General features: G+C 49.8%; 1 protein-coding gene across 3 annotated transcripts in view; it reads right to left on the bottom strand.

The window, feature by feature from the left end:
• LOC132385643 (tax1-binding protein 1 homolog B-like) overlaps positions 1-25654 on the bottom strand; it is a 132617-nt gene that overhangs the window by 81759 nt on the left and 25204 nt on the right. For 2 of the 3 annotated variants that reach the window (XM_059957829.1, XM_059957828.1), the window contains exons 5-6: positions 18453-18622; positions 3031-3189 (exon numbers count right to left, since the gene is read on the bottom strand). In XM_059957829.1, the coding sequence (XP_059813812.1) occupies positions 3031-3189; positions 18453-18622 (329 nt within the window). The remainder of the gene's footprint in view (positions 1-3030; positions 3190-18452; positions 18623-25654) is intronic. The other variant, XM_059957830.1, reaches the window with a different exon arrangement.

The raw sequence follows: 25654 nt of genomic DNA on the forward strand, positions 1-25654 counted from the left end.
AGTATGATCATGGCTGATCATCCAACTCAGAACCCTGTACCTGCTTTCTCTTCATACCACCCCCCCCCCCATCCCTTTAGCCACAAGGGCCATATCCAATTTCCTCTTAAATATAGCCAATGAACTGGCCTCAACTGTTTCCTGTGGCAGAGAATTCCACAGACTCACCACTCTCTGTGTGAAGAAGTTGTTCCTCATCTCGGTCCTAAAAGGCTTCCCCTTTATCCTTAAACTGTGACCCCTCGTTCTGGACTTCCCCAACATCGGAAACAATCTTCCTGCATCTAGCCTGTTCAATCCCTTTAGAAATTTATACATTTCAATAAGATCCCCCCTCAATCTTCTAAATTCCAGTGAGTATATGCCTAGTTGATCCAGTCTTTCTTCATATGAAAGTCCTGCCATCACAGGAATCAATCTGGTGAACCTTCTCTGTACTCCCTCTATGGCAAGAATGTCTTTCTTCAGATTAGGGGACCAAAACTGCACACAATATTCTAGGTGCGGTCTCACCAAGGCCTTGTCCAACTGCAGTAGAACCTCCCTGCTCCTGTATTCAAATCCTTTTGCTATGAATGCCAACATACCATTTGCCTTTTTCACCGCCTGCTGTACCTGCATGCCCACCTTCAATGACTGGTGTACAGTGACACCCAGGTCTCATTGCACCTCCCCTTTTCCTAATCGGCCACCGTTCAGATAATAAAATGTTTTCCTGTTCTTGCAACCAAAGTGGATAACCTCACATTTATCCACATTAAATTGCATCTGCCATGAATTTGCCCACTCATCTAACCTATCCAAGTCACTCTGCATCCTCTTAGCATCCTCCTCACAGCTAACACCGCCACCCAGCTTCGTGTCATCTGCAAACTTGGAGATGCTGCATTTAATTCCCTTGTCTAAATCATTAATATATATTGTAAACAACTGGGGTCCCAGCACTGAGCCTTGTGGTACCCCACTAGTCACTGCCTACCATTCTGAAAAGGTCCCGTTTACTCCCACTCTTTGCTTCCTGTCTGCCAACCAATTCTCTATCCACATCAATACCATACCCCCAATACCGTGTGCTTTAAGTTTGCACACTAATCTCCTGTGTGGGACCTTGTTAAAAGCCTTTTGAAAATCTAAATATACCACATCCACTGGCTCTCCCCTATCCACTCTACTAGTTACTTCTTCAGAAAATTCTATAAGATTCGTCAGACATGATTTTCCTTTCACAAATCCATGCTGACTTTGTCCGAAGATTTCACCTCTTTTCAAATGTGCTGTTATCACATCTTTGATAACTGACTCTCGCATTTTCCCCACCACCGATGTCAGACTAACCAGTCTATAATTCCCCGGTTTCTCTCTCCCTTCTTTTTTTAAAAAAGTGGGGTTACATTAGCCACCCTCCAATCCTCAGGAACTAATCCAGAATCTAAGGAGTTTTGAAAAATTATCACTAATGCATCCACTATTTCTTGGGCTACTTCCTTAAGCACTCTGGGATGCAGACCATCTGGCCCTGGGGATTTATCTGCCTTTAATCCCTTCAATTTACCTAACACCACTTCCCTACTGACATGTATTTCCCTCAGTTCCTCCATCTCACTAGACCCTCGGTCCCCTACTATTTCTGGAAGATTATTGATGTCCTCCTTGGTGAAGACTGAACCAGAGTAGTTATTCAATTGGTCTGCCATGTCCTTGTTCCCTATGACTGTAAGGGACCCTAACCCTCCTTAGTGAAGACAGAAACAGAGTAGTTACTCAATTGGTCTGCCATGTCCTTGTTCCCTATGACTGTAAGGGACCCTAACCCTCCTTAGTGAAGTCTGAACCAGAGTAGTTATTCAATTGGTCTGCCATGTCCTTGTTCCCTGTGATCAATTCCCCTGTTTCTGTGTTCCGGGGTTTGCACATCGCTCGTCAGAATGGCTCCTGAGGAGATTCAAATTCCAACATTAACTAGCCTCTCCTCCATGCCTGGCAGAGACTGGTTAAACCTGTACCGTAGAGTGGCCACTTCATTAGGTACTTCCTGCACCTGATGCAGTGGTCACTCAGTGTATGTCCGTCGTCTTCTGCTGTTGTAGCCCATCTCACTTCAGCGTTCAAGGCCTTGTGCATTCAGAGATGCTCTTCTGCATGCCACTGTTGTAGGGTGGGGCTACCTGAGTCACTGTCGCCTTCCCGTCACTTTGAACCAGTCTTGCCACTCTCCTCTGACCTCTCTCATTAAAAAAGTTGCTTTCACCCATAGAACTGCTGCTGACTTGATGTTTTTCTCCCCCCTGTAAACTCCAGAGACTGTTGTGTGTGAAAAATCCCAGGAGATCAGCAGCTTCTGAGATACTCAAACCACCCCATCTGGCACCAACAATCATTCCAAAGTCACTGTGATCACATCTCTTCCCCGCCTCCCCCTCCCCCCACCATTCTGATGTTTGGTCTGAATGACATCTGAACCTCCGACACACAAGAGGTTCTGCAGACGCTGGAAATGCAGAGTAACACACAAAACGCTGGAGGAACTCGGCAGGTAGGTAACATCTGTGGAAATGAATAACCAGTCAACGTTCCGGGTCGAGACCCTTCATCTGGACTGGAAAGATGCCAGAATAAGGTGGGGGGGGGTGGAAGGAGGATAAGCTGGAAGGTGATAGATGAATCCAGGTGTTGGGGGGGGGGGGGGGGGCGATGAAGCTGGGAGACGACAGGTGGAAAGGACGAAGGGCTGGAGAGGAGAGTGGACCGTGGGAGAAAGCAAAGGCAGATGGGGCTGCAGTGGACAACAACTGAACCTCCTGACCATGCCTGCATGCTTTGACGCATTGAATCACTGCCACACGCGGATCAGACACTTGCAGTAACGTTCAGGTGTGCCTAATAAAGGGGCCACCGGGCGTACATGGGTCAGAAAACTTTCGTTACTTGAAGTCAACTGAACAGGATTAACAGGAAGGATACCCGAGAGAGAAATTCAGACAAAGTCAGTCGCCGGGGGTACAGACAACACAACCAGGAGCCTCAACCCACCTGATTCACCTTCAGCGCTGCGGAATGCTCCTCCTCCTCTCTCGCCGCCTGCGTTTTGAGCTCATTGATCTTCCCCTTCAACGCTGCATTTTCCGTGGTCAGCCTCCGATTGCTCTCCCTCAGCTCGTCTTTCTCCCTCTCCGTTTCCTCCAGTTTTTCCTGTTTGCCGGAGGGTTTCCCAGGGAAAGAGGAGACAACGCGTCAGGCGTTTGTTAAATTGCACAGCTCGCTGTCCTAACACAGAATTTCCCTGCTGCTGTGTCCCGCGTCTAAAGTACCCAGCAACTTCACTGCTCTCGTGTTCTGAGCCTAGGGAAATGGATATAACGTGGGAGAGTAAGACACGGGGATCCAACGAGTGAAACAGGAGGCACAGGTTTTTTAAAAAAATGGGTACGTGAGGTATCGATTTGAGAAGTGATGCACTGAATCAGGCGTCTAGCTAAACAACTGTTCCTCTAAACTACCCAAAACCACTAGACTGTACAATCAGTTACCCCTTAAATGAACAGATGCTCTGCTAACTACCTCTATACCCCCCCAATCCATAAATAATGAGGCAGCTTACAGAGAGGAGGTCATCACCCTGACACAGTGGTGTCAAGAAAACAACCTCTCCCTCAACGCCGCAAGAACAAAGGAGCTGGTTGTGGACTAGAGCAGGAATGGAGACGGGCTCACCCCTACTGGTTCTGCGGTTGAGAGGGGTTCCTCGGCATAAACATCCCCGAGGATCTCGCATGGTCTGTACACATCAGCTGTGTGGTGAAAAAGGCACAACAGCGTCTCTTTCACCTTAGACGGTTGAAAAAGTTTGGTATGCTCCCCCACCCAACCCAAATCCCAAGAACTTTCTACAGGGATGCAATTGAGAGCATCCCGACTGGCTGCATCACTGCCTGGTACGGGAACTGTACCTCCCTCAATCACAGGACACTGCAGAGAGTGGTGCGGACAGCCCAGCACATCTGTAGTTGTGAACTTCCCACTATTGAGGACATTTACAGAGACAGGTGTGTAAAAAGGGCCCGAAGGATCACTGGGGACCCGAGCCACCCCAACCACAAACTGTTCCAGCTGCTCCCATCCGGGAAACGGTACCGCAGCATAAAAGCCAGGACCAACAGGCTCCGGGACAGCTTCTTCCAGCAGGCCATCAGACTGATACAACTGTATTTCTATGTTATATTGACTGTCCTGTTATACATAATATTTATTACAGATTACTATAAATTACACATTTGAACAGAGATGTAACGTGAAGATTTTTACTCCAGATGTGAAGGATGTAAGTAATAAAGTCAATATAATTCAAAACTCAAGTAAGTACGCTATGAAGGGATGCTTAACTAAACAAACCGTCTGCAATGCTCTCTCCCAGCGGTCCTGCAGGACCGGTCGCCGATTCAGCCTGAAGTTGGGCTCTGTGGGTGGCAGGGAAGAGAGGGAGCGAACCCTTCCCACGGGCCATCACCCCCCACCACCACCAGCAGGGTGCCTGTCACCGGAAATGGGCGCTGTGGTGCGCAAACCAGCTCTCGGGAAAAGAGCACGGCAGACCGGGGGGGGATTTTGAACAGAGTAAGCCACACCCTCCAGGAGCACGGTGAAGTGTCCATCTGCCGGGTAAAGTCCCTCATCTCCTGCCCGGCCACATTTATTAATCAGTGGATGCACACCAAGGTTCCCTGGTTCCCCCCCCCCCCCAGCAGGCAACATCCTCCCGGATAGAGTCGATTCCCTCACCTTGCCTTGTCGCATTGTCAGCCATGTCATCTCAGCTCGCAGAAAATCACAGCACAGGCCCTTTGGCCCACGATGCTGTGCTGACCTTAATATCTGGTCTGAGCTCGATCTAACCCTTCCCTCCCTCATTGCCCTCCATTTTCCTATCACCCCCGTGCCTATCCAAGAGTTTCTTAAACATCCCTACCGTGCCTGCCTCGATCGCGGGGATAGTCAGAGGCTTTTCCCCAGGGCTGAAATGGTTGCCACAAGAGGACTCAGGTTTAAGGTGCTGGGGAGTAGGTACAGAGGAGATGTCAGGGGTAAGTTTTTTACTCAGAGAGTGGTGAGTGCGTGGAATGGGCTGCCAGCAACGGTGGTGGAGACGGATACGATAGGGTCTTTTAAGAGACATTTGGATAGGTACATGGAGCTCAGAAAAATAAGAGGGCTATGGGTAAGCCTAGTAATTTCTGAGGTAGGGACGTGTTCGGCACAACTTTGTGGGCCGAAGGGCCTGTATTGTGCTGCAGGTTTTCTGTGTTTCTTTCTATGTAACCAGCATGTAACGGCCGCCACCCTCTGTGAAAACTGACGTTCAAGTCAAGTCTGCAAACAAGAGAAAATCTGCAGCTGCTGGAAATCCGAGCAACACACACAAAACGCTGGAAGAGCTCAGCAGGCCAGACAGCATCTAGAGGATAAGCTCTTAACCTCATCCCTCCCCTCCAAGTTTCACCCACCACCTGGTGATTCTCCCTTCCCTCCGCACATCTTTTGAATCTACTCCTCCGCTTTTTTCCCCTCCCCGGTCCTGCTGAAGGGTCTCGGCCCGAAATGTCGACTGTACTCTTTTCCATAGATGCTGCCTGGCCTGCTAGTTCCTCCAGTATTTTGTGTGTGCAAGCCAAGTCTACTGCCATTTAACTATATACATAGTTAAACAACATAAACACCATTTCTCCGGACTGGGGTGTAAAGCACAGTAGTACACGTAACACGCACATGACACATGAAGGCAAGAATAAAAATCTGCAGATGAATCACACATACATAACAAACTAAAGTGCATTAATATTAAATATTGCCAGCTACCAAACAGATTAACCAGTGACATTTCAAATATGACGCAGCAGGGCATTCAGAAGCCCAGTGCCCTGAGGGAAGAACCCGTTTCTCATCCTGACCATTCCTGTTTTTATACACTGCAGTCTCCTGCCTGAAAGTCAAAGAGGATGCTGGATAGATCCTCGATAATACTAACAGCTCCTGATAAATGTCCCCGATGGATGGTCGGGGGACCCCTATGATCCGTCGGCTGTTCTCACTGTCCATTTTTAACGTTTTATTGCGAAGTTACAGTGAAAAACTGTGTTTTACACGCCATCTTCCGGCAAGATGGCGGCACGCTTGATCGCAGTGGCTTCTACGAGGTCAACTGGAGGTGTTATTGTCATTTTTGAGCGCATCTTCTTTTTTTTACGACCGCAAGACCCTGCAGGTCGTTAAGAACTTAAAAGTAAAAGAACTTGGAACTTAAAAGAAGCCGGAGGAGCTGGGCTTGCTTCGGGTCGTGATGATGCCTGCGTTGGAGGTGCGCGGAGGCAGTGCACGGTCCGACAGCGAGTGATCGCCTTTGTCGCTTCTCTTGAGATGGCGAGACCCCGTTAGAGTGGAACGCTGCAGGCCCTATTCACTGATTTAAAGGTGGACGACAGGGTTGAACAGCTGGGGTGGGGGAGCTGCATGGCCATAGCAAGGACCAGGCCTCAAGCCTGTTTGCAGCCGACCAGGAGAGAGACCATCAGAGTCCGTGTGCAGCGTCTGAGGCAGCGCGGCGTGGCATCGAGCTGGAATCGGTGCTGCCCCTCCCTCCACCCAGTATTCACCGGGCAGAAGGCAAGCCATTTCGTCCTGGATTTTGCCAAGACACCAATCGACCAGCTGATCTTGCTTCTGTGAAGAATACCCAATGACTCGGCCTCCAAGGCCATCACAGATTCACCACCTTCTGGCCAAAGGAATTCCTCCTCATCCCTCTTCTAAATGGAAGTCCTTCTATTCAGAGTCTGTGCCCTCTGATCTGGAGTATTCCTGACCCGCACTATACAAAAACGTCCTCATCACCCTCCGAGTGAAGACTCTTCCCCTCATGTTCCCCTTAAACATTTCACCTTTCACCCTTAACCCATGACCTGTGGTTGTAGTCCCTCCCAACCTCAGTGGTTGCATTTACCCCTCGTCATTTTGCAAGTTGCAAGTGGGCTGAAAGATGGCAGATGGAGTTTAATGCTGATAAGTGTGAGGTGCTACATTTTGGTAGGAATAATCCAAATAGGACATGCATGGTAAATGGTAGGGCATTGAGGAATGCAGTAGAACAGAGTGATCTAGGAATAATGGTGCAGAGTTCCCTGAAGGTGGAATCTCATGTGGATAGGGTGGTGAAGAAAGCTTTTGGTATGCTGGCCTTTATAAATCAGAGCATTGAGTATAGGAGTTGGGATGTAATGTTAAAATTGTACAAGGCATTGGTAAGGCTGAATTTGGAGTATTGTGTACAGTTCTGGTCACCAAATTATAGGAAAGATGTCAACAAAATAGAGAGAGTACAGAGGAGATTTACTAAAATGTTACCTGGGTTTCAGCACCTGTTACAGAGAAAGGTTGAACAAGTTAGGTCTTTATTCTTTGGAGAGTAGAAGGTTGAGGGGGGACTTGATAGAAGAGTTTAAAATTATGAGGGGGCTAGATAGAGTTGACGTGGATAGGCTTTTTCCATCGAGAGTTGGGGAGACTCAGACAAGAGGACATGAGTTGAGAGTTAGGAGGCAAAAGTTTAAGGGTAACACGAGGGGTAACTTCTTTACTCAGAGAGTGGTAGCTGTGTGGAATGAGCTTCCAGTAGAAGTGGTAGAGGCAGGTTCGGTATTGTCATTTAAAGAAAAATTGGATAGGTATATGGACAGGAAAGGAATGGAGGGTTATGGGCTGAGTGCAGGTGGGTGGGACTAGGTGAGAGTAAGCGTTCGGCATGGACTACAAGGGCTGAAATGGCCTGTTTCCATGCTGTAATTGTTATATGGTTATACTGCTATCACATCTCCTTTCACTCTCCTATCACAGGGAATAAAGTCTTAACCCAATTTAATCTTTCCCCATAACTCAGGTCCTCAGTCTTGGCAGTGTGGAGGATCAGAGAGATCTTGGAGTCTGTGTCCATAGGGCACTCAAAGCAGCTGCACAGGTTGACAGTGTTGTTAAGAAGGCCTTCATCAACCATGGGATTGAGTTCAAGTGCCGTGAGGTAATGTTACAGCTACACAAGACCTCGGTCAACCCCCACTTGGAGTACTGTGTTCAGTTCTGGTCGCCTCACTACAGGAAGGATGTGGATACTATAGAGAGAGTGCAGAGGAGATTTACAAGGACGTTGCCTGGATTGGGGAGAATATGAGAACAGGTTGAGTGAACTCGGCCTTTTCTCCTTGGAGCAACAGAGGATGAGAGGTGACCTGATGTGTATAAGATGCTGAGAGGCATTGATCGTGTGGATAGCCAGAGGCTTTTTCCCAGGGCTGAAATGGCTAACACAAGGGGGCATAGTTTTAAGGTGCTTGGAAGCAGGTACTAGGGGGATGTCAGAGGTAAGTTTTTCCACACAACAGCGATGGGTACATGGAATGCACTGCCAGTGAAGTTGGGAGAGGTGGATACAATAGGGTCTTTTAAAAGCCTCTTTTAAAAGTTCTGGGGGACTGACAGAGAGGGGAAACTGGGAGTTTTGGGGGACTGAGAGAGAGAGGAAACCGGGAGTTTTGGGGACTGAGAGAGGGGAAACCGGGAGTTTTGGGGGGACTGAGAGAGGGGAAACCAGGAGTTTTGGGGGACTGAGAGAGGGGAAACCGGGAGTTTTGGGGGACTGAGAGAGGGGAAACCGGGAGTTTTGGGGGACTGAGAGAGAGGAAACCGGGAGTTTTGGGGACTGAGAGAGGGGAAACCGGGAGTTTTGGGGGGACTGAGAGAGGGGAAACCGGGAGTTTTGGGGGGACTGAGAGAGGGGAAACCGGGAGTTTTGGGGGACTGAGAGAGGGGAAACCGGGAGTTTTGGGGGACTGAGAGAGAGGAAACCGGGAGTTTTGGGGGACTGAGAGAGAGGAAACCGGGAGTTTTGGGGGACTGAGAGAGGGGAAACCGGGAGTTTTGGGGGACTGAGAGAGGGGAAACCGGGAGTTTTGGGGGACTGAGAGAGAGGAAACCGGGAGTTCTGGGGGACTGAGAGAGAGAGGAAACTGGGAGTTTTGGGGGACTGAGAGAGAGAGGAAACCGGGAGTTTTGGGGGACTGAGAGAGAGGAAACCGGGAGTTTTGGGGGACTGAGAGAGGGGAAACCGGGAGTTTTGGGGGACTGAGAGAGAGGAAACCGGGAGTTTTGGGGGACTGAGAGAGAGAGGAAACTGGGAGTTTTGGGGGACTGAGAGAGGGGAAACCGGGAGTTTTGGGGGATGAGAGAGAGGGGAAACCGGGAGTTTTCGGGGACTGAGAGAGAGGAAACCGGGAGTTTTGGGGGACTGAGAGAGAGAGGGGAAACTGGGAGTTTTGGGGGACTGAGAGAGAGGAAACCGGGAGTTTTGGGGGACTGAGAGAGGAAACCGGGTGTTTTGGGGGACTGAGAGAGAGGAAACCGTGAGTTTTGGGGAACTGAGAGAGCAAAGCTGATGAGACGTGGGGCAGACAAGCCACGGTTACGCTGAGCAGTGGGCCGGGCCGAAGACCACCCACTTTTGCCCCTTTTTTTGTTTCAGTCAGCTTTGTATTTGCTATTTGCTGTGTATGTATCCAATTTAGTAGGAGAATGAAACCTCTGTATTGTCTCTGTACTATTGAACACATCAGTGACTTAAGAATGTAGCCAAATAAGAAGATAATGGTGTGTTAATGAGAGGTAGCTAAGAGATGTAGATTAGAACATGATTAAGTCAATGGGTAGAAACAATAGTGGCGGATGTACTAGTGTTACGCAACTATAGACCGATTGGATATGCTAATGCAACTAAACCAGGAGATTGCTATAAAAAATGCTATGTACAAGGATCGGTGGGCAATCAGCGACTAGCTCAATGACTGTCTCAGCTTTGATTTGCAAATTAAAGTTTAACACTTCTTGAAGAATCTTCTGCGTCTTCTGGTCGTTTGTGGGGCACGAGAAACCACGACATGGGGTGGAGAAAAAAAAGCAACAGCGATGAACTGCAGAGAGAGCTGCACGTTGAATGGAGGCCCGATAACACGTAGCAACAGAAAGTGTACGCAGGGTCACAGCTCTTCCTGTTGCCAGCATTACTGATTTAAACCACTTCAAACGTTGATTCATTCCCAGGTACAGGTAGAACAGCACCCCCGCACTCTAACCTAACTCTTGGAAGACATCAGAGTATAAACCAGCACCCCCCCCCCCTTCCCACCGGCTCTTAAAATCCGCCCGCCAAGCTTCAGCAGTGTTTGTGGGGGGTGGGGGGGGGGGGCGGGGGTGAAAAGATGTAATGATTATGAAAAGCCGGCGAGTCTAGGACCAGAGGGCACTGACTCAGACTGGAGGGACGTCCGTTTAAAACACACACGAAGAGGAATGTCTTTAGCGGGAGGGAGGTGAATCTGTGGAATTCATTGCCACAGACGGCTGTGGAGGCCAAGTCATGGGGTGTATTTAAAGCGGAGCTCGATATGCTCTTTATTGGTCAAGGCATCAAAGATAACGGGCAGAAGACAGGAGAGTGGGGTTGAGGGGGATAACAAATCAGCCATGATGGAATGGCGGAGCAGACTTGATGGGCTGAATGGCCTAATTCTGCTCCTGTGTCTTATGGGCTTATAAACAATCTCACGATGAAGACCAAATTGACTCACTGCAAGAGTCTGGTTACAGCCTACACGTTGGCAGTTTGCGCTCTGTTGATAATGGGATTATTTGATGCTGCCACTGCCAAACCATCAAATCAGAAAGTCAAATCGTTTAAAATCATTCAAACCGTACACAGATACAGCTGGGTGAGCCAGCATTCCTCTGGGGCAGAGGAGCTAACATTCAAAATAGCAAGCAAAGAAACATTCACTCAAAAAAGAACATATATCGTCCACGATTCTCAGCAACAATGCCTGGCAATCGACGGTATGGTCTTCTGGCAGAGGTACACTGTCATTCCAGCACTCGAACACAGGAGGGCAGCACTGACAGGTCTGCAGCAGCAGGCAAGCCCCAGGCTTGAGGCCTAGTTCTCGCTACACAGCTCCCACATCGCCTGTCCCACCACCAGACAAGGATAATAAGCCTGCGGCAACTTACATTATCTCTGTTGAACAGAGCCTTGCGATCGCGAAAGGGATGTCCGAGACAATCTCCTACAGTAATACTGCACTAACCTCCACGCTTCCAAGTAGCGGCAGCCATACTTGTCTGCAGCCAGATCAGCTCCTCAAAACTTAAACCGGTTCCTCTGACATCCCCGCAGGCTCCTGATATCCTGACCGGCTCCTTTCCCAATATCACATGAGTACCTCACTATTTTTGCTCTCTTTTGCAATAGTTTTTTTAAAAAAATATGTACACTCTGTGACTATTTTATTAGGTACACTACTTATGAATGAAAATATCTAATCAGCCAATTATGTGGCAGCAACTCGGTGCATAAGAGCACGCAGGCACGGTCAAGAGGTTCGGTTGTTGTTCAGACCAGACATCAGAATGGGGAAGGAACGTGACTTTGACCGTGGGATGATTGTTGGTGCCAGATGGGGTGGTTTGAGTATCTCAGAAACTGCTGATCTCCTGGGGATTTTCACGTACCACAATCTCTGGAATTTACAGGGAATGGTGTGAAAAACAAAAAAAAAGCAACCCAGTTAACGAGTGAGGTCAGTTCAAGCTGATAGGAAGGCGACAGTAGCTCCAATTACACACAGCACATCGAACCCTGAAGAGGGTTGGGAGCGGCAACAGAAGACCAGGCCGGGCTCCACTCCTGTACCTAACAAAGTGGCCACTGAGTGTACTCCTGCACGTCTGTCGTCTTCTGCTGCTGTAGCCCATCCACTTCAAGGTTCGACGTGCCATCCATTCAGAGATGCTTCTCTGCACAACGCTGTTACCACTCGAGTCGCTGTCGCATTCTTGTCAGCCTGGCCATCCTCCCCCAACATCTCTCATTAACAAGACATCTGACACCGACTGGAACCATCCGTGCACTATTCTCTGTAAGCTCCAGAGACTGTTGTACAAGGGGTTACCTCATAAAGTGGCCGCCGGGTGCATAGAGGGTTTGCAGAGGTGAGAACGGCCGGTCTGGCTGAAGGCAAGGAGTGAACGTTGAACACAACTGGAACACCAAGGTTACGAGTGAACAAGTCCCTTGTACCCACAACACCCAGTGAACTGCTGTTCTCATCCCTGAGAGATACGAGCACTAAGCGTGATCGCAAACAACCAGGGGGAAAATGACCATACAAAGGCAAGCAGTAAAATGCTCCCAATAAAAATTGGTTTTTCCACACCATTCTCCGTAAACCCTAGAAATTGTTGCGCGTGAGAAAATTCCAGGAGATCAGCAGTTTCTGAGATACTCAGACCACCCTGTCTGGCACCAACAATCATTCCATAGTCAAAGTCACTTCTTACATCACACTTCCTCCCCATTCTGATGGCAGGTCTGAACAACAACTGAACCTCTTGACCGTGTCCACATGCTCTTATGCACTGCGTTGCAGGCACATGGTTGGCTGACGAGATATTTGCATGAACGAGCAGGTGTACAGGTTCACCTGAGTTGCTGCCACATGATTAGCAGATGAGACATTTGCATGAACTAGCAGGTGTACAGGTTCACCTGAGTTGCTGCCACATGATTGGATTGGCTGATTAGATATTTGCATGTACGAGCAGGTGTATGGGTGTGCCTAATAAAGGGGCCACCAGAAATTCTGCAGACACTGGAAGCCTAGAGTCTGCATAGACGCACACAAAATGTTGGAGGAACTCAGTAGGTCAGGCAGTGTCGATGCAGATGAACAAACAGCCGTTTCGGGCTGAGACCAGGACTGGAAAGGAAGGGGAAAAGGACTGGAAAGGAAGGGGAAAAAGGCCGGAATAAGAAGTTGGGGGGAGGGAGGGAGGGAGGGGAAGGAGGCCAAGCCAGAAGGTGATAGGTGAAATCAGGTAGGGGTGAGGGGGGGTGGGATTAAGTAGGAAGCTGGGAGATGACAGGTGGAAAAGGCAAAGGGCTGGAGAACAAATCTTAGAGGGGAGGAGAGTGGACCGTGGGAGAAAGGGAAGGAGGCAGGTCAGGAGTAGGAAATTAAAGAACGGGGAGGGGTGCATTAATTGGAGGAATCAGGTTGGAGGCTACCTGGATGGAATACAAGGTGCTGCTCCCCTACCTCAGAATGGCTTCACCGACGCAGAGGATTTCCGCATGGATCGGGAATCAAAACGTTGGGCACCAGGAGGTTCTGCTCTCGCGGACGGGGCAGACGTGCTCCGTAACGTGGTCCCCCTAACTACGCCGGACCTACCGCAGGGTGGGGTGGGGGGGAGTGGAGAGTGAGCTGGGGAGCAGCTGGACTACATACACCCCCAGGGTGCTGAAAGGGGGTGGCTGAAGAGACAGCGGAGGCATCAGTAACGATCTCTCAAGCATCGCTAGATTCTGGAACGGTTCTGGAGGGCTGAAAACTGCCAAGGTCACTCCGCTGTTCAAGAAAGGAAATTACGGGCCATTTGGCAAGATATTGGGAGTCCATTGTTCAGAATGAGATTTTGAGGGACTTGGAGGCACATGATAAAAGTAAGCTAAAATTAGCACAGCTTCCTTAACGGGAAGTCTTCCCTGAGGAATTCTTACAGGAAATAGAGTGATTTAGGAATAATGGTGCAGAGTTCCCTGAAGGTGGAATCTCATGTGGATAGGGTGGTGAAGAAAGCTTTTGGTATGCTGGCCTTTATAAATCAGAGCATTGAGTATAGGAGTTGGGATGTAATGTTAAAATTGTACAAGGCATTGGTAAGGCTGAATTTGGAGTATTATGTACAGTTCTGGTCACCGAATTATAGGAAAGATGTCAACAAAATAGAGAGTACAGAGGAGATTTACTAGAATGTTATCTGGGTTTCAGCACCTGAGTTACAAGGAAAGGTTGAACAAGTTAGGTCTTTATTCTTTGGAGCGTAGAAGGTTGAGGGGGGACTTGATAGAGGTATTTAAAATTATGAGGGGGATAGATAGAGTTGACATGGATAGGCTTTTTCCATTGACAGTAGGGGAGATTCAAACAAGAGGACATGAGTTGAGAGTTAGGGGGCAAAAGTTTAAGGGTATCACGAGGGGGAATTTCTTTATTCAGAGAGTGGTAGCTGTGTGGAACGAGCTTCCAGTAGAAGTGGTAGAGGCAGGTTCGGTATTGTCATTTAAAGTAAAATTGGATAGGTATGTGGATAGGACAGGAATGGAAAGTTATGGGCTGAGTGCAGGTCGGTGGGACTAGGTGAGAGTAAGAGTTCAGCATGGACTAGAAGGGCCGAGATGGCCTGTTTCCGTGCTGTGATTGTTATATGGTTAAATAGCCGGCAAGATAGCCAAAGGAAAGTGGGCGGATGTTGTCACTTGAATTTTCAGACGACTTTTCACAAGGCTGCTAAACAAGATCTAATGGTATTACTGTCTGTGTGGAGTCTGTACGTTCTCCCTGTGACCACATGGGTTTCCTCCGGTCCCCTCCCACAGTCTAAAGACACACAGGTTAATTGGTCACTGTGATTAGGCTAGGGTTAAATCAAGGGGCGGCTCAGATTACCAGAAGGGGCTATTCGGCACCCTATGATGGATTGAAAAGGCTGTGCCATCTTTATCCCGCATGGTCCACAAAGTGACTCCAGGACTGGAACAATAAGAAGCCTTTTAGCAAGCACCTTTTGTGTCCATTTCTTAGATCATTACAGACACGGAAATGCTTGCAAAATCAAGCCCCTACACTGTATTTACCCGCCACACGTACACCGAAGGGCAGCGGAACGCGTCATCTGCGTCAAATCAGATCAGCGAGGATGCGCGGGAGTCTGCCGCACCTCCGGCGCCGACCCCAACCCGTTCGCCTTTGGGACATGGGAGGAACCCGGAGGAAACCCACGCGCTCTCGGGGAGATCGTACAAACTCAGCCGCGGGAACGGAAGGCCCGATTAATCACCGCAGGTCGCGGTAGAGCGCCGTGCCACCTTGTCGCCCCTTTCTCCTCCAGGATCTCTCCTGAGGATTTACACACAGCAGTGGGACAACAGGCACGACCCCTGGCTTTCCTTCGAACTAGTCCTTCTTTAACATCCACGCGAGGGCTCAGATCGCACCGCTGACAGTGCTGCGCCCCCTTGCCACAGGACAAGGCGAGGGAATACACTTTAAACGGCAGTGCGTTGTGGCTGAGCTTGCCGACGATAGGGAGGTGAGGGGGGAGGGGGAGAGGCAGGTGGTGTTGAGGTTGCAGAAGGACTTGGACAGATTAGGAGAATGGGCAAAGAAGTGGCAAATGGAATATGGTGTCGGGAAGTGTATCGCCATACACCTTGGTAGAAGGAATAAAAGCACAGACTGTTTTCTAAACGGTGAGAGAATTTTTAAAAAAATAATCGTAGGTGCAAAGGGACTTGGGAGCCCTCGTGAGGGATTCCCTGAAGGGTTAACTTGCAGCTCGAGTCAGTGGTGAGGAAGGAAAGTGTGACGTTAGCAGTCAGTTTGAGAGGACTAAGTAATGCTGAGGCCTCACAAGGCACTGGTGAGGCCTCACTGGGAGTATTGAGAGTTTCGGGCCCCTCATCGAACAGAGGGTGTGCTGACAATGAAGAGGGTTCGGGAAATGATTCCCGGATCGAAAGCCTTGTATACGACGAGCATTTGATGGCTCTGGGCCTGTACTCACTGGAATTCACAAGCACGAGGGGCGGGGAAATCACTGAAACCTGTCAAATGTTGGAAGGGCTCGGTAGAGTGGCTGTGGAGAGGATGGCACAACCTCAGAATACAGGGACACCCAGGGAGAATACAGGGGCATTTCTTCAGCCAGAGGGTGGTGAATCTGTGGAATTCGTTGCCACAGACGGCTGTGGAGGCCAAGTCATTGGGTATATTTAAGGCAGAGGTTCTTGACTGGTCGGTGCATGGAGGGGAACGGGGATGGGGGGGGGGGGGTGAGAAGGCAGGTGACTGGGGTTGAGAGGGGAATGGAAAGGCAGAGCAGATTGGTTGGGCTGAATGACCCAACTTTGCTCCTGTACCTCACTTCTGATGAGGGGTCTCGGCCCGAAACCTCAACCGTTTACTCTTTCCCATAGACGCTGTCTGGTCTGCCGAGTTCCTCCAGCAATTTGTGTGCATTGCTCTGGATTTCCAGCACCTGCAGGGTTTCTCCTGTTTCTGCCCCTACATGATGGCCTTGTACACAAAAGCACTATATGGAATCAGTTCCTACTGTCCCCCAAATTACTTAAACAATTATTTGCTGGATCACCATCTGCCCTGGAAAGTGCGAGACACTGGCGTTTCGACCAAATCCGAAAGGACCAAATCTCACCACGAGCCTCAATGGGCGATAAAGGTGTGCTGTTGGTATCTTGTTTACGTCTACTGACTGGGCACAGTCAGTGTAATCACTTTACCAGGCCAGCCATCAGCTGCTGTCTGGAAGGAGTCCATAATTTCCCTCCCCCCACCGTAATATAATATGCACATAATATTTTGTATTTTACTGATAGTCCACGCGGGCTTGTTGTCCTGGAGGTGGGAGCAGCACGCCTCGAGCCTGCGGGTGTGTGTGTGTGTGTGTGTGTGTGTCTCTGTGTGTGTGTGTGTGTGTGTGTGTGTGTCTCTGTGTGTGTGTCTGTGTGTGTGTGTGTGTGTCTCTGTGTGTGTGTGTGTGTGTGTCTCTGTGTGTGTGTGTGTGTGTGTCTGTGTGTGCGTGTGTGTGTGTCTGTGTGTGCGTGTGTTTCTTTTGTTGTGTGTGTGTGTTTCTTTTGTTGTGACTGTGTCTGTGTGTGTGAGTGTGCGTGTGTTTCTTTTGTTGTGACTGTGTCTGTGTGTGCGCGAGTGAGTGAGTGAGTGTGTGTCTGTGTGTGTGTGTGTGTGTGTCTGTGTGTGTGAGTGTGTCTGTGTGTGTGTGAGTGTGTGTCTGTGTGTGTGCGCGAGTGAGTGTGTGGGTGCGCGAGTGTGTGTGTGTGCGCGAGTGTGTGTGTGTGCGAGTGAGTGAGTGTGTGTGTCTGTGTGTGTGCGCGAGTGAGTGTGTGTGTGCGCGAGTGAGTGAGTGAGTGTGTGTATGTGTGTGTGTGTCTGTGTCTGTGTGTGAGTGAGTGTGTGTCTGTGTGTGAGTGTGTGTGTGTGTGTCTGTGTCTGAGTGAGTGAGTGAGTGAGCGCGTGTCAGTGAGTGAGCGCGCGTGTGTGACTGTGTCTGTGTGTGCGTGTGTGTGCGTGAGTGTGTGTGTGTCTGTGTGAGTGTGAGTGTGTGTGTGTGTGTTTGTGTGTTTGTGTGTGTGAGTGTGAGTGTGTGTGTGAGTGTGAGTGTGTGTGTGAGTGTGAGTGTGTGTGTGAGTGTGTCAGTGTGTGTGAGTGTGAGTGTGTGTGTGTCTGTATGTGTGAGTGAGTGTGGCTGTGTGTGTGTGAGTGAGTGTGTGAGTGTGTGTGTGAAAGTGTGAGTGTGTGTGTGAGTGTGTGTGTGTGTGAAAGTGTGAGTGTGTGTGAAAGTGTGAGTGTGTGTGAAAGTGTGTGTGAAAGTGTGAGTGAGTGTGAGTGTGAGTGTGAGTGTGTGTGAGTGTGAGTGTGAGTGTGAGTGTGAGTGTGAGTGTGAGTGTGAGTGTGTGTGTGTGTGTGTGTTGTTTTGTTGTGACGGCTGGTATGGTGTTTCTGCACCTTGGCCCCGGAGTATCGCTGTCTCGCTTCCATCAGTATTCATGACAACTGAACTGGCACCCACACTGACAGGTTGCCCAGTGTATAACATTATGTGTGTGTGCGCGCACGCGCCCTTAACTCCTGGCGGAGTTGTCAGGGCGCCGTCATGTTTTTGCACCGATCTCTCTGGTGATCGCTTGTCATACGGCGTGTCTTGGGCACCTGAAACCTGGCGGGGCCCATCCCTCTCCAGGTTGTTGGTTTTTTATTATACGAGGGCGCGACGCCCAGCACAGATGGAGAGCGTGCAAGGGAGCCGGCTGGATTCGAACTCGGGACCTCTGGCCCCGAAGTCTGGCGCCGATGCCTCAATGAACAACGTTCAGCTGTACCCCCCACCCCCCCGTTGCCATTCTTGCTGCCATGAACGTGGCAGACCCCACCCCACCCCGAGGTGCCAGCGGAGCACTGGATGCCGGTACGATCTCAATTAAAGATAGGGGGCTCCCAAACTTCTTTTCATGCCGTGGGCCCCCACCATTAGCCGGAGGGGGGGTGTGGACCCCAGGTTGGAAGCCCCCTGATTTATGAGGAGTTTGGGTCAGCACTTGAACCGGGAGGGGAACGGTCTGGGTGCGGGTCGATGGGACCAGGCAGATTAATGGTCGGGCAAGGACCAGACGGGCCGAAAGGCCTGCTGGTGCGCTGTAGAGTACTCTGACAACCGGGGGGGGGGGGGGGGGTGGGGGGGCGGACCTGCGAAAAGAGACGACTCACCTGCGTGGTGATGACGAGCATCTCTTGACCAGAATCGCTGTCCAGACGGTCAGGCGTGCCGCTGTTTGCAAGCCGGAACCCGAAGGGTGTGCTGGCTCCTCGAATCTCTCCCTTCTGAGTGACGTAGCAGAACTGGTAAAAGTCATTGTTGTCCTTAGGAAGATAATAAGCTGCCAAGATAAAAAAACACACACACACACCTTTGCATGACAAAGTCTTCAATGGTTATACCTTTCATTAAAGTTCGAAATATAGAAAACCTACAGCACGATACAGGCCCTTCGGCCCACAAAGCTGTGCCGAACATGTCCTTACTTTAGAAATTACTCAGGGTTAGGGTTAGGGTTAGGGTTTATTATCCATAGAAACATAGAAAACCTACAGCACGATACAGGCCCTTCAGCCCACAAAGCTGTGCCGAACATGTCCTTACTTTAGAAATTACCTGGGGTTACCCATAGCCCGCTATTTTTCTGAGCTCCATGTACCTGTCCAGGAGTCTCTTAAAAGACCCTCTCGTATCCGCCTCCACCTACGTCATGGGCAGCCCATTCCACGCACTCACCACTCTCTGAGTAAAAAACTTACCCCTGACATCTCCTCTGTACCTACTCACAAGCACCTTAAAACTCTGCCCTCTCGTAAGAGCCATTTCAGCCCTGGGAAAAAGCCTCTGACTATCCACACGATCAATGCCTCTCACCATCTTGTACATCTCTGTCAGATCACCTCTCATCCTCCGTCGCTCCAAGGAGAAAAGGCCAAGTTCACGCAACCTATTCTCATAAGGCATGCTCCCCAATCCAGGCAACATCCTTGTAAATCTCCTCTACACTCTTTCTATGACTTCCACATCCTTCCTGTAGTGAGGCGACCAGAACTGAGCATGGTACTCCAAGTGGGTTCTGACCAGGGTCCTATATAGCTGCAACGTTACCTCTCAGCTCCTAAATTCAATTCCATGATTGATGAAGGCCAATGCACCAGATGCCTTCTTAATCACAGAGTCAACCTGCGCAGCTGCTTTGAGTGTCCTGTGGACTCGGACCCCAAGATCCCTCTGATCCTCCAGACTGCCAAGAGTCTTACCATTAATACAATATTCTGCCATCATATTTGATCTACCAAAATGAACCACTTCACATTTATCTGGGTTGATCTGCATCTGCCACTTCTCAGCCCAATTTTGCGTCTTACCGATGTCCCGTTGAAACCGACAACCCTCCACGCTGTCCACAACACCCCCGACCTTTGTGTCATCAAAGATGATACAGAGGGTTCTCCAACCTGGGGTCCACGGACCCCCTTGCTTAATGCTATTGGTCTAAGGCATTAAAAGAAAGGTCTAGAACACCTGGTTTAAATGGAAGTTGGACAAGCGATGTCAGTGATACAAGTTGAATATCATCTGGTGGAAAATATGCACCCACCATCCTCAAAGCATCACACTGGAAATGTAGAAAGTTGAGTCGCAACAGAAACGAAGCAGAGAGTTGCGAACTCGGCCAGCTCCGTGGCGGGCACCAGCCTCCCCGGCATCGAGGACATCTTCAAATGATGACGCTTCAGAAAGGCGGCGTCCATCGCTCGGGACATGCCCTCTCCTCATTGCTAGCATCTAGAAGGTGGGACAGGAGCCCGAAGGCACACACTCAGTGCTTTAGGAATAACTTCTTCCGCTTTGCCATCAGATTTCTGAATGAACAATTGAACCCATGAACAGTTCCTCCATTTTTTTTTTTGCTCTATTAAGGTTAATTTTTTTTTAAATAGGTGCTTATTGTAATTTTATAGTTTTATATCATCACTATGTATTGCAATGTTCTCCTGCTGCAAAGCAGCAAATTTCACTACGTATCGTCTGCCTCGGCGGCCACTTTTATTTTCCCAAAGTGGTTGTCTTGGAGGAAAGATTCTGTGAGTGGACCTCACATCCTTCTCACAGCACAGTTGTGTGTGTGTGTTTTTTTTTAAAAACAAGCTCGACCCGGCACGGATGGGAAGTGTGGTCGGCCCGACTGGATTCGAACTCGGGAACCTTCGCTCTGGAGTCCGGCGCTGATTTCACTGCGCCACCAGCCGGTTCACAACGCATGCCAGTGAAACAGAACCCGATTCCCAGAAACAGGAGTGGGTCAGATGGTTGCCAGAGTTTGCTACATCACCTCCTGATGGGATAGCGGCTAATCCTGATTCCTGCCTCTTTCCCATGACTCTTGCCTGCCTTGTCTAGCTTAGCGGTCTGTCTTCCTCATCCAGTTTCCAGGGATCCAGTTCCTGGATTCGCTGAAACGGACCAATATCATTAAGCAAGGGGTCAGGGATCCCCAACGAAGCTCCCGGTAAACGTGGGAGAAGGGGAAGACCCTGCTGATCCTCTGGGCAGTTTTGATTGTCCTCTGCAGGGTCTTGTGGCACTGCTGCTTCCCGACCACACACTGACACAGCCAGACTGGGCATGCTGCTCCTCTAGAAAGTTTGGCGAACGGGGCCAAAAAAGCCTGAACAGCTCAGACTCCCCAGGAAGGGTAGGCGCCGCTGTGCATGCTCGGCTAGCGAGAAGGTTGTCCGTGACGTGACACCGAGGGACCTCGCGCTCTCCGCGGTAGATCCACTGGTGCGCAACACGGTGTGGGCGACTTGAGCCTTCCTGCAGCCCAGTCACCTCTTTTGTCTCGTCCGCGTTGAGACGCTTGGCACCATCTGACGAGCCTCTCTCCCTCCTGTCTGTCTGGCGACTCACCACTGTCCCCGACGAGGACAACTTGGCATCGGCGAACTTGATGAGTGTGGTTTGAGATGGATCTGGCAGTGCAGTCGCGAGTCAGCAGCGTAAACAGCAACGGGATGAGCACACAGCCCTGGGGGGGTGGGGGGCACCAGCGCTCAGCATGATGGAGCTTGAGATGTTGCTGCCAACTCGGCTGACTGGGGTCTTTCCAGTGAGAGAGACAGAGACACACACACACACACACACGAGTGAGAGAGACACGAGAAAGAGACACACACATACAAGACACACACACACACGAGGGAGAGAGAGACAAACACACGAGAGACGCACACACACACACGAGGGAGAGAGAGACAAACACACAAGAGACACACACGAGAGACGCACACACACACGAGAGACACATACATGTGAGACACACACACAAGAGACACATACATGCAAGACACACACACGAGACAAACACACGAGTGAGAGACACGAGAGAGAGACACACACGAGAGAGAGCCACACACACACACGAGACACACGAGGGAGAGGGAGACAAACACACAAGAGACACACACACACACACACACACACACGAGGCACAAACATGAGACACGAGACACAAGTGAGACACACACACACACGAGACAGAGACAGACGACAGACACACACACGCGAGAGACACACACACGATACAGAGACATGAGACACACACACACAATACAGAGACATGAGAGACACACACGCACACACACGAGACAGAGACATGAGAGACACACACACGAGACAGAGACATGAGACACACACACACAATACAGAGACATGAGAGACACACACGCACACACACGAGACAGAGACATGAGACACACACACACGAGACAGAGAGAGACATGAGAGAGACACACACAAGCGAGAGAGAGACAGACAGACTCAAGGAGGGCAGTTTACCCACCAGCCTCTCAGGGACGATCGTTCTAAATGCCGAGCTGAAGTCAATGAACATTCTGGCCTATGAGGCACTGTTTTCTAGGTGGGACAGGAAGGAGTGGAGGGCTCGGTGGACTGGTCTAAGTGATAGAGGAATGAGAGAGGGGCCAATATAGCTGGAAGATGGGTTTACCAGCCACTCAAAGCACCTGGTGATTGTTAGTGTCAGCGCCACTGAAGTATAATGGTTCAGGCCAGGCAGGCTGTAGGCTCACTTGGGCCCTGGAATGACGATGGCTGTCCTGAGGTACTACAGGGGCAGTGGGCTGTTTCAAAACGATATTATAGGTCTCAATCCCTCAGCTCCTGACCGGCTACGTTGTATGTCTCTGCAGATATGCGTGGGTTTACACTTCTGGGCACACTAAGCGTGGAGACCCTGGCCCAGTCCTCACGAATGATGCACGTCACTGCTTTGACATTCCGATGTACGTGTGACAAAGCAAAGCTAATCTTTAACCTTCATCTTTATCAATAATGTAAAATAGAGGGCTTTAGGTGAGCCTAGTAACTTCTAAGGTAGGGACACATTCGGCACAACTTTGTGGGCTGAAGGGCCTGTATTGTTCTGTAGACTTGCTATGTTTCTATGTTAATACATTTCTCCATTAATTTTACAATTCAAGCATTGTAATAATCCTGTTACGGGGCAAAGACGGGGGAGTGGGGTTGAGAGGGGTGACAAATCAGCCATGATGAAACGGTGGAGCAGATTTGACTGAACTCTGCTCCGATATATTTCCTTCTGAACGTTGCATCATGATGTAAATAAGGTGATTTCTGCAGACCCACCTTGGAGGGCATTCTAACTGGCTGCATCACTGGTATGGTCCTTAATAATAATGGACGCCACCTTTCAGAGGCACCGCTCCTTGAAGATGTCTTGGCTACTACGGAGGCCAGAAGCCATGATGGAGCTGGCTAATTTTACAACTCTCATTGGTCATTTGGTTATATAAATATTTCTTACTGTAATACAAACCTTATATTGTACTGTAATATATTAAAATATATTCCAATATAGTCCCAGAACAAATCCTACATGACCTCTCATGGACACAGAATACATCCTACACGACCTCTCATGGACACAGAACACATCCTACATGACCTCTCATGGACACAGAATACATCCTACACGACCTCTCATGGACAGAACACATCCTACACGACCTCTCATGGACAGAACACATCGTCCACGACCTCTCATGGACACAGAACACATCCAACACGACCTCTCATGGACAGAACACATCGTCCACGACCTCTCATGGACAGAACACATCGTCCACGACCTCTCATGGACAGAACACATCGTCCACGACCTCTCATGGACACAGAACACATCCAACACGACCTCTCACGGACACAGAACACATCCTACACGACCTCTCATGGACAGAACACATCCTACACGACCTCTCACGGACACAGAACACCTCCTACACGACCTCTCATGGACACAGAACACATCCTACACGACCTCTCACGGACACAGAACACATCCTACACGACCTCTCACGGACACAGAACACATCCTACACGACCTCTCATGGACAGAACACATGGTCCACGACCTCTCATGGACACAGAACACATCCAACACGACCTCTCACGGACACAGAACACATCCTACACGACCTCTCATGGACAGAACACATCCTACACGACCTCTCATGGACAGAACACATCCTACACGACCTCTCACGGACAGAACACATCCTACACGACCTCTCACGGACACAGAACACATCCTACACGACCTCTCATGGTCACAGAACACATCCTACACGACCTCTCATGGACACAGAACACATCCTACACGACCTCTCACGGACACAGAACACATCCTACAAAACCTCTCACGGACACAGAACACATCCTACACGACCTCTCACGGACAGAGAACACATCCTACACGACCTCTCATGGTCACAGAACACATCCTACACGACCTCTCACGGACACAGAACACATCCTACACGACCTCTCAGGGACAGAGAACACATCCTCCACGACCTCTCATGGTCACAGAACACATCCTACACGACATCTCATGGACACAGAACACATCCTACACGACCTCTCACGGACAGAGAACACATCCTCCACGACCTGTCATGGACACAGAACACATCCTACACGACCTCTCACGGACAGAGAACACATCCTACACGACCTCTCACGGACAGAGAACACATCCTACACGACCTCTCACGGACACAGAACACATCCTACACGACCTCTCATGGACACAGAACACATCCTACACGACCTCTCACGGTCACAGAACACATCCTACAAGACCTCTCATGGACACAGAACACATCCTACAAAACCTCTCATGGACACAGAACACATCCTACACGACCTCTCACGGACAGAGAACACATCCTACAAAACCTCTCATGGACACAGAACACATCCTACACGACCTCTCATGGTCACAGAACACATCCTACACGACCTCTCATGGACACAGAACACATCCTACACGACCTCTCATGGTCACAGAACACATCCTACACGACCTCTCATGGACACAGAACACATCCTACACGACCTCTCATGGACACAGAACACATCCTACACGACCTCTCATGGTCACAGAACACATCCTACACGACCTCTCATGGACACAGAACACATCCTACACGACCTCTAATGGACACAGAACACATCCTACACGACCTCTCAGGGACACAGAACACATCCTACACGACCTCTCACGGACACAGAACACATCCTACAAAACCTCTCATGGACACAGAACACATCGTCCACGACCTCTCACGGACACAGAACACATCCTACACGACCTCTCATGGACACAGAACACATCCTCCACGACCTCTCATGGACACAGAACACATCCTACACGACCTCTAATGGACACAGAACACATCCTACACGACCTCTCAGGGACACAGAACACATCCTACACGACCTCTCACGGACACAGAACACATCCTACAAAACCTCTCATGGACACAGAACACATCGTCCACGACCTCTCACGGACACAGAACACATCCTACACGACCTCTCATGGACACAGAACACATCCTCCACGACCTGTCATGGACACAGAACACATCCTACATGACCTCTCATGGACACAGAACACATCCTACACGACCTCTCATGGTCACAGAACACATCCAACATGACCTCTCACGGTCACAGAACACATCCTACACGACCTCTCATGGTCACAGAACACATCCAACATGACCTCTCATGGACACAGAACACATCCTACACGACCTCTCACGGACACAGAACACATCCTACACGACATCTCATGGACACAGAACACATCCTACACGACCTCTCATGGTCACAGAACACATCCTACACGACCTCTCACGGACACAGAACACATCCTACACGACCTCTCATGGACACAGAACACATCCTACACGACCTCTCATGGACACAGAACACATCCTACACGACCTCTCATGGACACAGAACACATCCTACACGACCT

The sequence above is a fragment of the Hypanus sabinus genome (assembly GCF_030144855.1).
Source record: "Hypanus sabinus isolate sHypSab1 chromosome X1 unlocalized genomic scaffold, sHypSab1.hap1 SUPER_X1_unloc_3, whole genome shotgun sequence".
In the NCBI taxonomy this organism is placed as follows: Eukaryota; Metazoa; Chordata; class Chondrichthyes; order Myliobatiformes; family Dasyatidae; genus Hypanus; species Hypanus sabinus.